This window comes from Saccopteryx leptura, chromosome 2 (genome assembly GCF_036850995.1).
Source record: "Saccopteryx leptura isolate mSacLep1 chromosome 2, mSacLep1_pri_phased_curated, whole genome shotgun sequence".
Taxonomy (NCBI): Eukaryota; Metazoa; Chordata; class Mammalia; order Chiroptera; family Emballonuridae; genus Saccopteryx; species Saccopteryx leptura.
The window spans coordinates 259,073,608-259,090,226 of NC_089504.1; the positions used below are offsets into that span (position 1 = coordinate 259,073,608).

At 39.3% G+C, this 16,619-nt stretch overlaps 1 protein-coding gene across 5 annotated transcripts in view; it reads left to right on the forward strand.

Annotated features, from left to right (window-relative positions):
- Nucleotides 1-16,619, forward strand: part of RABGAP1L (RAB GTPase activating protein 1 like) — a 551,348-nt gene that overhangs the window by 52,341 nt on the left and 482,388 nt on the right. For all 5 annotated transcript variants that reach the window (XM_066371551.1, XM_066371553.1, XM_066371552.1 and 2 more), the window contains 4 exons: nt 4,482-4,671; nt 6,370-6,562; nt 9,853-10,063; nt 11,754-11,928. In XM_066371551.1, the coding sequence (XP_066227648.1) occupies nt 4,534-4,671; nt 6,370-6,562; nt 9,853-10,063; nt 11,754-11,928 (717 nt within the window). In that variant the 5' untranslated portion in view covers nt 4,482-4,533. Of the gene's footprint in view, nt 1-4,481; nt 4,672-6,369; nt 6,563-9,852; nt 10,064-11,753; nt 11,929-16,619 lie in introns of those variants that run through there.

The following is a 16,619-nucleotide window of genomic DNA, read 5'->3' on the forward strand; positions in this document are numbered from 1 at the left end:
TGATTGCTTATCATACGTGCCTTGACCAGAGAGCTCCAGTTCAGCCAGTGACTCCTTGCTCAAGCCTGCGACTCCTTGCTCAAGCCTGTGACCCTGGGCCTAAGCCAGTGACCTTGGGCTTTAAGCCGTGACCTTTGGGCTCAAGCCAGAGACCATGGGGTCATGTCTGTGATCCCATGCTCAAGCTGGCAACCCTGCACTCAAGTTCATGAGCCCGCGTTGAAGCTGGATGAACCCATGCTCAAGCTGGTGACCTTAGGGTTTTGAACCTGGGTCCTGAGCATCCCAGGTCAACACTCTATCCACTGTGCCATCACCTGGTCAGATCCTTACCCATTCTTTTTTTTTTTTTTTTTCCTGAAGCTGGAAACGGGGAGAGACAGTCAGACAGACTCCCGCATGTGCCTGACCGGGATCCACCCGGCACGCCCACCAGGGGCAACGCTCTGCCCACCAGGGGGCAATGCTCTGCCCCTCTGGGGTGTCGCTCTGCCACGACGAGAGCCACTCTAGCGCCTGGGGCAGAGGCCAAGGAGCCATCCCCAGCGCCCGGGCCATCTTTGCTCCAAAGGAGCCTCAGCTGCGGGAGGGGAAGAGAGAGACAGAGAGGAAGGAGGGGGGGTGGAGAAGCAAATGGGCGCTTCTCCTATGTGCCCTGGCCGGGAATCGAACCCGGGTCCCCCACACGCCAGACCGACGCTCTACCGCTGAGCCAACCAGCCAGGGCCGATCCTTACCCATTCTTATTAAGCCCAAATGTCACCTGGATTCATATTTTCTCCTGCCTTCTCATTAACTTCTGTACTGCTTATTCCACTATGTGATCCTGATTTATTTTCTAATATATTATTTATCTCTTCCATAAGAATGTTAGCTTATTAGGTACACCAGGACTACATTGGTCTTACTCCTCATTTAGTCTTCAGTTCCCATTATAGTTTCTAGCACATAGTAGGGACTTAATTCAATATTTGTTGAATGAGTGAACAAAAACTAATACCAGTCAGTCATATGAAGGTAGGAAGCAAGAGCTAAGACTCTAAAGTGGCACTGAACTTTCTGTGATTTTTTTTTTCTTAGAGAGAGACAGACAGGAAGGGGGAAAGATGAGAAGCATCAATGGCACCATTGTTGTTTATTAATTGCTTTCTCATATGTGCTTGGACCAGGGGGCTTCAGCTGAGCCAGTGACCCCTTGCTCAAGCCAGCGACCTTGGGCTTCAAGCCAGTGACCTTGGAGTCATGTCTATGATCCCACGCTCAAGCTGGTGACCCTGTGCTCAAGCTAGTGTGTCTCTGCTCAAGCCTGATGAACCTGCGCTCAAGCCAGGGACCTTGGACTTCAAGACAGTGACCTTGGGGTCATGTCTGTGATCCCACGCTCAAGCTGGTGAGCCTCTGCTCAAGCTGTATGAGCCCATGCTCAGGCTGGATGAGCCCACAACTCAAGCCAGTGACCTCAGGGTTTCGTACATGGGTCTTCAATGTCTCTGGCCAGTACTCTAACTACTGTGCCACTGCCTGATCAGGCCGAACGTTCTGTGATTAAAGAGCTGAAATGATAAAGTGATGGATACAAGAATGTGTTGGGCCTTGTAAGTCCTCTCAAGGAGTTTGGATTTTGTCTGGATTTTAGTGAAAATATTTTAGTCTGGAGTTATCATGTAATCCAGTGTATTTTCCAGAAGTGTTCTTTGGCAGCTCTGTGAAGAGTAGATTAGGGAGGAGAAGACTGGAGGAAGAAGATGGTTTAGGAGACTTTTTTTTTTTTTTTTTTTTTCATTTTTCTGAAGCTGGAAACAGGGAGAGACAGTCAGACAGACTCCTGCATGCGCCCGACCGGGATCCATCCGGCACGCCCACCAGGGGCGACGCTCTGCCCACCAGGGGGCGATGCTCTGCCCATCCTGGGCGTCGCCATGTTGCGACCAGAGCCACTCTAGCGCCTGAGGCAGAGGCCACAGAGCCATCCCCAGCGCCTAGGCCATCTTTGCTCCAATGGAGCCTTGGCTGCGGGAGGGGAAGAGAGAGACAGAGAGGAAAGCGCGGTGGAGGGGTGGAGAAGCAAATGGGCGCTTCTCCTGTGTGCCCTGGCCGGGAATCGAACCCGGGTCCTCCGCACGCTAGGCCGACGCTCTACCGCTGAGCCAACCGGCCAGGGCAGGAGACTTTTTATAGTAGACGAGAATGTTGCTTGGATTACACTGGTACAATAGACAGCTGAAGATGGATAGATGTAGGGTTTTTAGAGGTGGGGCTGACATGATGATGAGAGGAATGAAGAAGTAGAGTGAGTCAATGATGAGACTTGGATTTCTTATTTGAGCAACTTGGTAGAAAGTGGAGTTATTTACTGAAATGGGGAATCTGAACGAGGAACAAGTTTGGAGGAAACATTAGGAATTCCATTTGGGTCACATTTATGTTTCTGGCAAGAATTCCACATGGAGCCCTGGCTAGATAGCTTGGTTGGTTAGAGCATCATCCTGGAGCACAGAAGTTGCCAGTTTGATCCCTGGTCAGGACACATACAGGAACAGATTAATGTTCCTGTCTCTCTCCCCTCTCTCCCTTCCTCTCTCTAAAATCAATAAAAAAATAAACATTAAAAAGAAAAAAAGGAATTCCACATGGAAATATTAAATAGTCAGACTCCAAATCAGGAATTTAGAGGAGATATTTGGGTTAGGATAGAATTTTGGGACACTGTCAGTGTATAGATGGTATTTAAACCCATGACAATGAGAGATATTACTTAGCACATGTGGCAAGGAATCAGAAAAAAGCTCAGGACCTGAATGAACTTGGGGACTTTCTAATATGTAGATGTCAAGTAGAGGAGTAGCAGCCAAAAAGGACTCAGAGAAGGATTGGCCATACAAAGAACACCTGGAAGGGGGTGTGTGTCTTGGCAATCAAGGATTCTTGGGGCCATCCAGAAGTGTAAAGACATGACTTCTAACACATACTGCGTTTTCAAAACTATGTAACATGCAAAATGGGAAAAACTTTGAGAGGACAGACGCATGTGCTTGAATGGTTTTAAGAAGGAAGGATATTAACATGTCTAACAAATAAATGATGACTAGCTTATGACACTAGCCTAGGATTATAATTATTCTTTATTTTTGTGTTAGTACAAAATTTGATTTTTGATAAAGTTGGGAAGTATAATTAGTTTTTTAAAGTGTAACTTCAAGCTGGAAGTGTGTGTATGTGTGTGTATGTATGTGTGTGTGTGTGTGTATACATATATATATATATATATATATATATATTTTTTTTTTTTTTAGGGGTCTAGGAGTAATGCTGTTAGTGCCACTTAATGGCAGAATGGGATATTGCATTCTATGTTTTTATGTATATGCTTCCATGAGCAAAGTAACCAAATTAGAAGAACATTTCGTGGGGAATTTTAGGCATAGATCAGCAGACCTACCATAGTTAAAAGGTCCTGTCCTCTTTAGTCTCGATCTCCTTGTCCTACGCCTCTATCACATTCCTTTTTGGTCACTGAGCAGCTGGTGTATATATGGTCCATTTTGGGGCTTTCAGGTTTCAGCTCAGATATTTCCTTTCCTATCACTTTTCTTACAGTTGTCCCTATGTTTCTTACAGCTAAGACTAAGCTGCTCTTTTCACACTAACCTTTTTTATTATCTTCATAGCTGTTAGAGTGATTTGGAATTCCTTATTTTATTGCTTGGTTTCTCACTAGATTATCAGCTCCCCCAGAGCAGGCAACTTGTCTGGCTGTTCACTCATGTGACTCCAGCACTGAGAACAGTGTCTGTTATCTCGTATTCATGTTGAGTTAAAGTTAATTGTGTGAATATTGAGAGAATGTTGAGTTTCTGTGGTGTAAAGTAGAGACCTATCTAGAAAACAGAATTACACAGTATTTGATTATTTGCTACATGAATGCAGTGTGAAAACTTTGATTACTCCCCCCCGCCCTGGCTGATAAGTGGTGCTGTGTCTGGAAAAGAAAAAATATATGGCTGAGGGTGTGAATTGTATATTAGTTACTGAGTTTTAGTGACATAAAAATATTTTAATGTACTATATATATGTGGTCTAAATAGAGATATTTAGATTTAATTATAAAAATAATTTCAGTGAATATATATTTTTGTGTGTGTGAATTTATGGATACTTATGCTTAATTATTTCCTTTATTAAAAAGAACAAAGACAGTATTTCTAGGTGAAAAATAGAGTCAAACAGTAGTAAATCTGTTTAGTTGAGATACGGGCAGGTTTGTGTTGTTTTTCAGGGAACAATCTGGTTCTTTTAGTCTGGAAACTCAGGGTGAAGAGAGTACATTTCCATTATGTGGCCAGTCCAAGAGGGTAGCTTCCCTAGTTTTGAGATAATTATCTAGTGAGCATAATTCTTCTTTATGTGAACCATTGTTAAAGGCCCAGGATTGATCAGTTTGTGTTTTTATTCAATAGTTGTTTTTTCTTTTTTTCCCCTAGTCCCTGTGGTTTCAACCAGGTGGATGTGGGAAGAGACGTTTGCAGAACTGAAATGGAGGTCAGAGCTTCATTACAGAAGGTTACTGGGTCATCGGATTCTGTGGCTACACTGAACAGTGAAGAATTTGTTTTGGTTCCTCAGAATGCAGATGATACTTCTACAAAAGATGAAGAAAAACCTGAACTGAAGGTAGTTTTTCTTTTCTAAAAATGATACTATTTTAAATTATGGGTTTTTTAAACTAGGTGAAAAGAGAGGTATAAAGTCCAAAGGTTTTTTTCAGGTATTGACCATGAGGTTGGAATCAATGTTTGGGTCATCTAGAAGCTCATTGTTTGGTTTGTATATTTTTGAAGATTTTTTTTTTTTTGCTTTTTTCTATTTATCTTTTAATTTAGAATTTAGAAAGAAGGAATAGAAGGGGAGAAAGAAAAAGGATAATTGGGAATTAGTCTTAATGGTTAAATCTTACATAAATTTAATTTATCTGGATATTTTTGTCTTTCTTACTGTTGGGTTAATGTTATGTTTTACTTCCACTACGGAGACTTTTCTTTATGATTTTAAATCAGCTGGTAACATTCTAGTGTGTGGTTTAACAGTTGATTTGTCTAAATATTTTTAAGTATATTTCTTATACTTTTAGTTGTTTTTATTTGGATATGCTCCTTTTTTGGGTTCATTTTTGTGTTGCCTTTCAAGAACCAAACAAATTCAAGTATACATGCATGAGAATTGCATATCCATCCTAGAAATGGGAATAGAGAAATTAGTCAGAAAGTGCTATATACTATTTAAACCATGGCATCAAAGGTATACTACTATATAAATCTAATAAAATTATATAAAAATAAGATTATTAAATACCCATTTTACATTATGTTGAAGATATATAGTTTTATAACTTTATTAAAATAATAAATTATTTTATTTAAATGTCTATTTAAATAAACAACTATTTAAGTTTCTTTGAATATCTATTTATTATTGTGTTTAATTTAAGATGTTTATTTACTTAGATTTTCTGTCTTATCTTCTTTTAAGAAAAACATGCATTAACTTAAATGCAAGGAAATTAGCATTTCTTCTTGGCAGCTAGCAAGCAAAATTTGTAAAGAAATGAGAAATATGTATGTACTATAAGAAATATGACCTTTTAAATGATCTTCCCAGTAGACACTATTTAAACTTATCCATTTTTCCCTTTAAAACACATGCATTTAAAATTACTTGGTTCTGGAGTGTGTTCCAAAAAAATAAAGAGAGAAAGAACTAAAAAGGAAATCTCTGTAAACAAGTTCTTAGATCAGATGTAGTTGGAAACTGCCTAAAGTGTTTTCTAAGGAATCCTTTTCTGAAACTAATAAGCCTCTAAATTAGCTGTTTTTATAATTCAGGGTTTTGTATTATATCTAGTGAAATTAGGTACAACTAGATAAATTCTTGATATTCAGTAACTGTATTTAAGTTTAAATATTTAGATTGTTTTTCATTGCCCCCCTCCTCCCCCGTATTAATACAGTATTCACTTGTCTTTCTTCCGTCAAACGCTGACATGAGCCAATCGCTATACCTAAGGAGGCATAGGTAAAGAAAAGTACAGGGCACGCAGGTCCTGGGTGAGGGACAAAGGCCCCATGTCCTCTTAGAAGGCAAAGCCCAGAATGGCATAGAAGAACCATTGCTTAAGAGAACAGTTTCTGGCAGAAATAGCGATGGTGGCTCCCCACCCCCACCCCTCCCCCAAGTACGGCCCCAATAAAAAAAAAAAAAAAAAAAAAAAAAAAAATATTTAGATTGTTTTAATTTCTTCTAGAAATGAAATATTTTCTTTCAGCTTCAGAACCATAATATAATTGAAATAGAACTGTCTTGCTTTGTCTGTAGATAGTTTCTAATGGTGATGAGCAACTGGAAAAAGCCATGGAAGAGATTTTGAGAGATTCTGAGAAAGGGCAAAGCAGTCTTCTTGTTGATCGTCAAAGCTCCAGTGAGATTTCAGACCATTCATTTGGAGATGTTTCAGTCAGCCAAACAAATAAGCCATCTCTTCAGTTAATTTTGGATCCATCAAATACAGGTACCATACTAAATTCGTAGAGACTATAAGGGAAATGGGATAAAGTGGTAATCAAAATTTAAAAGTCCAGTTAGCTTTGGATTTAACATCAGAGCCACCAGCCTTCCAGTGCTGGTTGAGAACTCTCATTGGTTCTTATGTTTCTGTTTGTCTCTCAACCTGTGAAATCAGTTTCAGTGTTCTTTGAGAACAGGGTCTGTGTCTGGGTCTTCATTTTACCCCGAGTACTTGGCACATAGTAGGCTCTCAATTTTACTGAACAAATAAACAAATTCTTGGGTCTCAGAAAAGTGTATTGGAGACCGTCTGTTATGTGGTATGCCTTTATACTCAGTTTGACTACAGCTATTTCATGTTATAATTTGTGAAAACGCTAAGTAAAATACCATTATCAACTCCATTAGTGTATTAAATAATCCATCACGAATGAGTGTGATTTATTCTAGGAATGCCAGCTTATAAATAAAAATGGTTTTGGGTGCAAGAAAAGTCAAGCCAAACCAAATCTAATTCCTGCTTCAGCTGGTTAAACACTATAGATGAGGTTTGAGTGGGCTGTTGGTAGTGTTTCTTTGTAAACTATTTAGTTTTGATCTTTTCCATGTCACTTTTTTCTTTAACAGGCTTCCTTTATGGATAAAAAGTAGTTAATAGCAGAAATTGAAAAGTAAGGCCAGGTGATTTGTTCATGCCTGGTGGCAGACAGACTGTTCTTTTACCCATTGCACAAAAGTATTTTACTCTGATTGGACCAAGTGCACTGTTTTCTAGTGATCAGGGGGATGACATAAACTTATAGGTGTAGGCCTTGCTTGCATTCAGACCCCTTGTTAAGTCCCTCTCACAAAGGAGATGAGATATCCTGAATTGACTTAGGAAACTCATGGTGCATTTCTGAATGTTGGTGGTAGGGTAAGTATAGGCCAGAGTGCTACACAGTAGGGTCATGATAGCCCTAACATTTATTCCTAGTGAACCAAATATTTAAATGTGAAAAATAAAGAAGAAAATATGGGAGAATATTTCTGTGGTTGTCAGGGTTGGAAAACCCAAACCAGAAAGGCAAAGGTGGTTATATATTTCAATACATAAAAACTTAAATCTTCTGAACGGGAAAGGTACCTTAAGAAATATGGTCAAAAGATAGGCTAGGAGAAGAAATTTGCACTGTGTTGGGGGAAGAACACCCCATAGTTTGGTGATCACTATAAAGACTCAGTGGTCTCAGCATATAGTCATATATATATATATAAATTAAAAACACAAAGTTGGAAACAAACCTTGCAATTAATTTTTGTTAGTTCTTGATTGAATGAACATGAGAGATATTATTGTGCTTTGCTTTATCTTTTGACTTTCTTAAACTCCTACCCCTACCAAAAAACTCAGCGCATACTGATATCAACAGTCATATAATTGTTATTTTTTGGTAATATAGTAATAGAAGGGAAGAAATACCTTTTATCTTTTAATGTAGCTCTGAGGGGTTGTTGGAATCAACTATCTTTTGCTTTGTCTTAGATAATATGATTCTCATTCTTGAACATATTTGATAGGGACCATGTATTGTGTACCACTGTGTATTCTCAACACCAATTACACTAAATACATTTTAAAAATCGTATCTTTTGCTGATCTCAGTGGATGAGAAGAATTTTCTTTGTTTTAAAAGTAAGTTTTCACAATTCTTGTCTAGTTATATATTTTTATTTTCAATTTTAATGAAAAGGCATGCTATGTTATAGTCTGAATGTTTGTGTCCTCCCCAAAATTTGTATGTTGAAACCCTAACCCACAGGTGATGGTATTGGGAGGTGGAGCCTTTGGGAGGTGATTGGGTTATGAGGACAGAGCCCTTATGATTAGGATTAGTGCCTTTATAAGAGACTCCTGGAGAGCTACCTTGTCTCTTTCTTTGAAAATCATCTAGATAATTATTTTCTCTGAGTACTTTTACAATGTTATTCTACTGTCTTCTTGTCTCTATAGTTTCTGATAAGAAATCTGTAGTCCTTTGAGTCACTACTTGTTCCTCTATTTGCTGTTTTTCTCTGTTTACTTTCAGTATTTTTCATTATCTTTGCTTTCAGCCTAATTTTGTACAGCGTGATTATGGGTGATGGGAAGAGCTGGAGACTAGCTGAATGTGGGTTGTATGTGGGGATGGGGAGAGTTTTCTACTACTTGATATCTGTAGACAGATAGTCTCTAATCACAATTGGGCCTTTGCTACATTTTGTGCATAGAATTAAAGTGAACAATTTTTGTTTCTGTTTAAAGAAACTTAATGGTGTGTGTGTGTGTGTGGAAGAATCAGGAGAAGCAAACATAGGATTATTCATCAAAATAACAATTATTTTGAGGAAAATATTTCTGTTGGAATACTTACCTAGTTCATAGAAGCAGCAAACCAGGAACAAAGTAAGAAGCTTGCCTTTTGTTATTACTGGTATGAGACATTAACTTTTTTTTTTTTTTTTTTGTCACAGAGACAGAGAGAGGGACAGATAGGGACAGACAGGAAGGGAGAGAGATGAGAAGCATCAATTCTTCGTTGTGGCTCCTTAGTCTCCTTAGTTGTTCAATGATTGCTTTCTCATATGTGCCTTGACTGGGGGGCTACAGCAGAGCGAGTGACCCCTTGCGTAAGCCAGGGACCATGGGGTCATGTCAGTGATCCCCCACTCAAGCAAGCGAACCTGCTCTCAAGCTGATGAGCCCCGGCTCAAGCTGGATGATCCCACACTCATGCTGGCGATCTCAGGGTCTTGACCCTGGGTCCTTCATGTCCCAGTCTGACACTCCATCCACTGCGCCACTGCCTGGTCAGGCAAGAGATATTAACTTCTTAACATCATTTACCTTTGCTTAGGAAAGTAGACTGATCGTTAAATTTGGTGAAATGCAGGATTTTTATAGCCAAGAGAAACTTTTTAACTGATTTTAGTTTTATTTAATCCTCATTATTTTTAGCTTAATTCACACTCTCTTTAATGTAGGTTTTTCTCCTTATTGTTCTATATCATTTGAACTCCATAGTTTTATTAAAGCTTAGTGTTTTATCTTTTCTTCTAAAAAGTTATAGCTAGGTAAGATAATACTTTGAGAGATTTGCAAGTTTAAAATAGCCAATTCTGGAACTCTGATTTAAGTTGAAGGATAAACATTCAAAGCAATAAAAACACAGACCTAAATTTTGTTTGCAGTTTTTCTTTAATTTTTAGGAAACAGGCAAAATTATACTGTGAAATATTATAATAACTTTTGAATATTTCATTTTTTTTCTTCAGAAATTTCTGCACCCAGACCATCTTCTCCAAGTGGATTACCTGAAGAAGATAGTGTTTTATTTAACAAACTGACCTACTTAGGATGTATGAAGGTTTCCTCTCCACGTAATGAAGTGGAGGCTTTACGGGCAATGGCAACTATGAAATCTTCTAGTCAGTACCCCTTTCCTGTTACTCTGTATGTGCCCAATGTTCCAGAAGGTTCTGTGAGGTGAGCTCTGATCCCCTCCCCACCTTAGACGTATTGCAGATTTTGGGTGATGGTGTTATTATATCATAAATCAGGCCTAGGACTTATTGTTAATTGACATGTACTCTGTAGACATGCAAAGTAAACATGTTTAGGCTTAGATTGTATTTCTTATTTGCAAGGGGAACTTGCAAAATAATGCTTAGAATAGTATAAAGGGAAATATAATTGTAAAGTATCTATAATTTCCATTTCTCTGATCTGAAGAAGTATAAAAACCTGCCTTCACCTTGTCATATAATAGTGGTTCAGAAAACTGGAATGAGCCTTAGGTTATAAGCTGTTTACATTCAGACTGGAAAGAAGCAAAATGGCTTTTTATCTTACAGGTGATTAGGAATAGTAGTTAATGTCGTCTGAACCGTGAATTTCTTCACACGTAAATCAGATGCTATTTTCTGGCATTCAGCCCTCCAGTGGCCTTCAGTCACATTTGTGATTATATTCTTTCTCTCACTGGGTCTTTTTTTCTTCAGAGCACTTTTTCTTGACTTGACACTATATTATATACTATTTATTTGCTTATTTATTTATTGTCTACCTTTCTCACTAGATATAAACTTCATTGAAGCAGATTATTTGTATTTTTCCTGCTGTAACTTCAGTGTCTAGAGAAGTATCTGGTTCAGGTCTTCAGTAAATATTTGCTGAATGAACAAATAAATGTACTAGGTCTAGGAAATTAGGTTGACTGTGTCCTGAACCTATGGTAGTCCCTGAAGGCTGATTTAATCTTTTCAAACCCTTTCTGATTTGTCTCAATCTCTAAAGTTTAGAATGTGAGAAAACGTTAGCTAAGTTCTAAGTTCCAAAATAATAGCAATATAAATTATAAGGCTTTGGTAATAAATGTTTTGAATTTTTTAGGAAATGGTTTTGTAGATACATGGCTTGTACAGTATCTCTTAAAAATGTTAGAATACCTTTTAATGTTATCCATTTAGTTTCAAAGTGCCAAACACACTAACAAAAACTTAAGTGTTTTGACTTGCCTCTTTGTTTTTAGTGGGTACCCCTCAGTTTCATAGTTTGAGATCTTGTAGTGGTCTTGAGTTTTTAAATCAATCTAGGTCTTAGGATTTGTATAGGGAAAGTCAGAATTACTTGTTTTAAATCCCACAGACTCCCTTTTCCTCTTAAATTCTGTTGTTAATTGATCTTTGTAACCACTCTGACCTTTTGGGGGGATGAAAAAGGTCTAGTTTGAACAGTGACCTGAGGGTTGGGTGAACTTACAAGAGCTGCTTTCAATAGATATGAATTGTGCTCGGATGGTCTGTGCTGTTCTGTACTGGCATCCTTTTGCTATAACAGAGCAAGATCAGCATTTAGGGCTCAGGGACATAGGTTTTTACCAGGCAATGTATACTTGGTTATGGGAATAAGTCAGTTCAATTATTGGAAGCATAAAAATGAAGTAATTGTTAAAAGAAGGGGAAGAATGTGTGTGTGTGTGTGTGTGTGTGTGTGTGTACTGATACATTATATACTTATAGCAAGAATATGAAGGTGATTTATTTTCTAGCATTATTAGTACTGTTTCTTTTGTGGTTTTTAAGATGATTATGTTTATATGTTATTGGTATAACACTCTTTGCCTTTGTTCTGTGATAGTTAATGTTCTATTTTATTTTCCATCACTGTTCTGCAGAATCATAGACCAGTCCAGCAATGTGGAGATAGCATCTTTTCCAATCTATAAGGTGCTATTCTGTGCACGTGGACACGATGGCACAACAGAGAGCAATTGCTTTGCATTTACAGAGAGTTCCCATGGTTCAGAAGAATTTCAGATACACGTTTTCACCTGTGAAATTAAAGAGGCAGTAAGTATAATATACTGTAGCAATTTGCTTTAGAGATGAATTAGGGTGATATTTTTGAGCCCTAACCTCACTGTCATTGAATTTGTATGTATGACTATACATCATATTATATAATCTTGGCGTATGTTTCTAAAGAGAAAAGTTCATATTTGTAATGGCATAGAAGTGAATATGGAAAGCCAAATGAGCTGTGCATGAAAGTGGTATTGTAACTGGGCACTCCCAGCCTGACGGATGCACCAGGAAAGGCCGCTTGCCAAGCTGTCCGCCCAGCCCACAGTGGCAGTCATGGTAGTCGTTGCTCAGGGTTTGAAATGGGGAATAATTTTGTGCCTCTTTTGTTATTTTGCCCAAGTCAGTTGGTCCATGTTATTTTAAAAAGTGCCTTTAACTGTACCTTTTCCTCTTCTGGGCATGATGGTAGCATATAGCTCGCACTCAGGTATTGTACTAAGGTGGTTCTGTAGAGCTCTGTGGTTTTACTGGTGATTTACTACATGCATTCACTTAGAGGCTGGCTTTTGCTCTGGAGAACTGGCCTGATTAAACATACACATACAAATGCTCATAGACAGCAGGGGTGTCAGCTTGAAGGCCTTTGAAGGGGAAGTTGCTTGTAGCCATTCTTTTTTTTTTTAAGATTTTATTTATTCATTTTAGAGAGGAGAGAGAGAGAGAGAGAGAGAGAGAAGGGAGGAGGAGCAGAAAGCATTTACTACCATATGTGCCTTGACCAGGGAAGCCCAGGTTTTGAACCACCATTCTTAAGTGGTGCTTTCTTTTAAGACTGGAGAAATAATAGTTCAGAATCAAATGGCTGTTAAAGATGTGGGGAAATGTCCTTCTTTTCTGTGTCTGTTGGATTTGTCCTAAATAAAAAAGAAAGTGCTCTTTTAGAACTTTAGCATTTAGGCTTTATTATTATTATTATTATTATTATTATTTTGTTTTGTTTTGTTTTTACAGAGACAGAGAGTCAGAGAGAGGGATAGATAGGGACAGACAGGAACAGAGAGAGATGAGAAGCATCAATCATTAGTTTTTCGTTGCGACACCTTAGTTGTTCATTGATTGCTTTCTCATCTGTACCTTGACTGTGGGGCTACAGCAGACTGAGTAACCCCTTGCTCAAGCCAGCGACCTTGGGTCCAAGCTGGTGAGCTTTGCTCAAACCAGATGAGCTTGTGCTCAAGCTGGCAACCTCCGGGTCTCGAACCTGGGTCCTCCGCATCCCTGTTCGACACTGTATTCATTGCACCACCGCCTGGTCAGGCTAGCGTTTAGGCTTTAATCAGTGGTTTTGGATGAGCAAGGTCTCCAGGGTGGTGCTTTGGGGAATATAAATTGTTAGCAGAAAATACTGAAAGCTACAGTTACTCTCTTTGTTCTTTGCCTTGAAACAAGTAACCACTGTATTAACAGGAGTTCTGAGAGCTAATTTTTGGCTACAACATGCGAACTCATAGAGATGTAGGTTTCTATGTGTTTGATACTAAGCAGGAGAGGTATGTTCGTCTTGATCCTATGAACACCCAGATGAACGTGCACAGACACACATAGCTTAGATTGTAACACAGTTCTCTGCCAGAACCCATGCTTAAGAAGTAGTTCTGAGTCTCTTTCATCCCAATGTTTATGTACACTCTGTCTTCCTCTCTCTTTCTCTCCCTTTCTCTTACTGCTTGGCCAACTAATGTAATAGGAGAGTGAATGAGTACAAGTATGTCTGTCAACATTGGAGGCAGTGACTATAAATATTTTGAAAGAATCCGTGTTTGTTTGTGAATGAGGGGTCTGTCTCTGATCCTCACAACTCCACTACAGAGGTGGGAAGCAGAAGGCAGAGTGCTGGCATTTCATGTAGCAGCCACCATTTAAAGTATCTGTGTGGTTTCTGGAACACTGGTACTCAGCAGCATGGAAGTGACCCTTGGAGAGTTGGAGATCCTTCTGCTTGGAGAGGCAGAAACACTACGGCAGAAAGAAGTTGAGAGGGACCTGGCTGCAGGCATGCATCTGAACTGTGATGGTATGAAACTCTCTTTGGACTACGGCATCCATTTGTTACGGGTGGGGAAATCTTTGTCATTAGTGAGAGCTGTAACAGTGGGGAAACTGGACCAAACTGGGGAATTCTCGACCTTACCATTTTGGAGATGGTATTAAATAGTGTTAATCACATTTCTAGAGGGGATATACGATACCTTGCAGGTTGTGAGAAAGTGATGTCCACATATATATTTTTTGATGTCCATGTATTATTTTATTTATTTGTTTACAGTGCATTTTCCAAAGTGTTACATTATGGGATATTGGTGGTAAAATTCATTGTTTGAAGGAGAAATACGTGATAATTGTCATTAATTTTATTACAAAAAAATCATTACTAAATTAAAATAACCTAGTATGAATATAGAGCTTATGCCAGGCTAAACATTGACTGGATATCCATCACATCTCTAGGACATAGATGGCATTTATTCAACACCAGAGGTCCTGTGCTCCTCTTTGCCCTGAGCAGCCCTAATTTATGCCTGTTGTCCAGATGTGCTGTTCATGGCATGCCATTTTTATTCTCAGACGTGCTCTAGTTTGGTTGATAAATTGTGTGGTTGCCCCTTGTTTATGTTAAGCCTGAGAGAACAGACAGTGGGGTTGGGTTTCCAGTGGAAGTCTCTGACTCGGAAGCCCCATGGAATTCTTAGTAACAGTTCTGCTGCTACTTAAATATTGTAGCAAGCAAATGTGGATTTCTGTTATTCAGTTATGCTTTATAAAGGGATTGATTGGTCACAGAACATGCATCCCACCTGCCTTTGGATTTTACCCATGCCTTTTACAGAGGATGTTCAACAACCTTCCTCTCCCCTCAAAAAATACCCATTAATTAACGTGAAGTCAATTTCCTTAAATTTTTTTCTTTATTAATTTTTTCTTCAAGGGAGAGAAAGGATGAAGGAGAGAGAGACATCGATTTGTTACTCTACTTGTTATGCATTCATTGGTTGATTCTTGTTTTTCCCTGATTGGGGATTGAACCCACAACCTTGGTGTATTGGGACAGTGCTTCAACCAACTGAGCTACCTGGCCAGGGCTGAAGTCTCTCTTGCATTTACCAGTTCTCTGGTTATTTGGTTCTCAGACGTTTCTTGTTCTGTGGTGAAGGGACAACTTTTGTCTTTAATATTTGGGTCTCTTGGTGGGCACAAACAGTTGGCAAAGAGAGCTCAGGAATAGGTGACAGACACTCTTATTGCTTAAAAATGTATTGCATAGAAATTTTGCTCATTAGTTTGTTTCCTGTTGGTTTCAGAGTCCATGGATGAGACATGAAGAAGTTTATTAAAGGCAAGAAGATGTCTTCGCAAGTAGGATAAGCCCCTGACTACCACTACCATCTGTCACTGTCATGCTCTTATTTCAGCACAGAGTCCCATAAGCAGCAGGCACCAGCGGCAGCAGAGGGGGAGCTGGGGAGGAGATGGCTTCATTGGACATGTGCACGAAGATGAACGGTTCTCACCCATTCTAGGGTTAGGACATATTTGGCTTGCACCCTGGCTGCTCTTCTGCAGTACTGTGCTGGACTGAATCTCAGTTCTCTATGGTGAGAGAATTGGGAGTCCAGCCAGAAGAATCCTGGTGCCATTGAGCTCTGTACGAGAGAGGTGGGCGAGGCTTCTGCTGAAAAAGCAAAGTATCCAAAAGCACAGAGAAAAAAGCCAAGGAGGCGCCTATTCTTGTTGCATTTTTATGGACATATCATACAAAACTGTTTTTATAGATTCTTTAAGAGGCTTAGTTGACTCTTTGAGAATTTATTTGTACTAGTCAGTGTGATCATTTTCTTCAAAACAAATTTTTATGTTTGTGTTGTTTGTATGTTTTGACATTCCTCTCATTCATTACTAGCGATTTTCAGTATTACAGTTTAGATTTTTTTTTTAATTTTTTTATTTATTTATTTATTCATTTTAGAGAGGAGAGGGAGAGACAGAGAGAGAGAGAGAAAGAGAGAGAGAGAAGGGGGGAGGAGCTGGAAGCATCAACTCCCATATGTGCCTTGACCAGGCAAGCCCAGGGCTTTGAACCGGCGACCTCAGCATTTCCAGGTTGACGCTTTATCCACTGCGCCACCACAGGTCAGGCCAGTATTACAGTTTAGAAGCACAGTTGTTATCCTCTGGTATTCGGCATTCAGAGATATTTCATGATATCATTGGGACGATGATTCATAATGCACTGGTTTTTCTTAAAGAGTTGCTGATATGCCACTGTATAGAAAGAACCTTTTTCCTTGCATGGGAAAGTATCATTTTAAAACATATTTAATGAGATGTTATTTTAGCAAAATACTTTACTTTGGAAATTAATTCAGAAGTTATTCTGTTAGTGTTTTCCTTAAATAGATTTTTTTTTTTTTTTTTGTATTTTTCTGAAGCTGGAAACGGGGAGAGACAGTCAGACAGACTCCCGCATGCGCCCGACCGGGATCCACCTGGCACGCCCACCAGGGGCGACGCTCTGCCCACCAGGGGGCGATGCTCTGCCCCTCCTGGGCGTTGCTTTGCCGCAACCAGAGCCACTCTAGCGCCTGGGGCTGAGGCCAAGGAGCCATCCCCAGCGCCCGGGCCATCTTTGCTCCAATGGAGCCTTGGCTGTGGGAGGGGAAGAGAGAGACAGAGAGGAA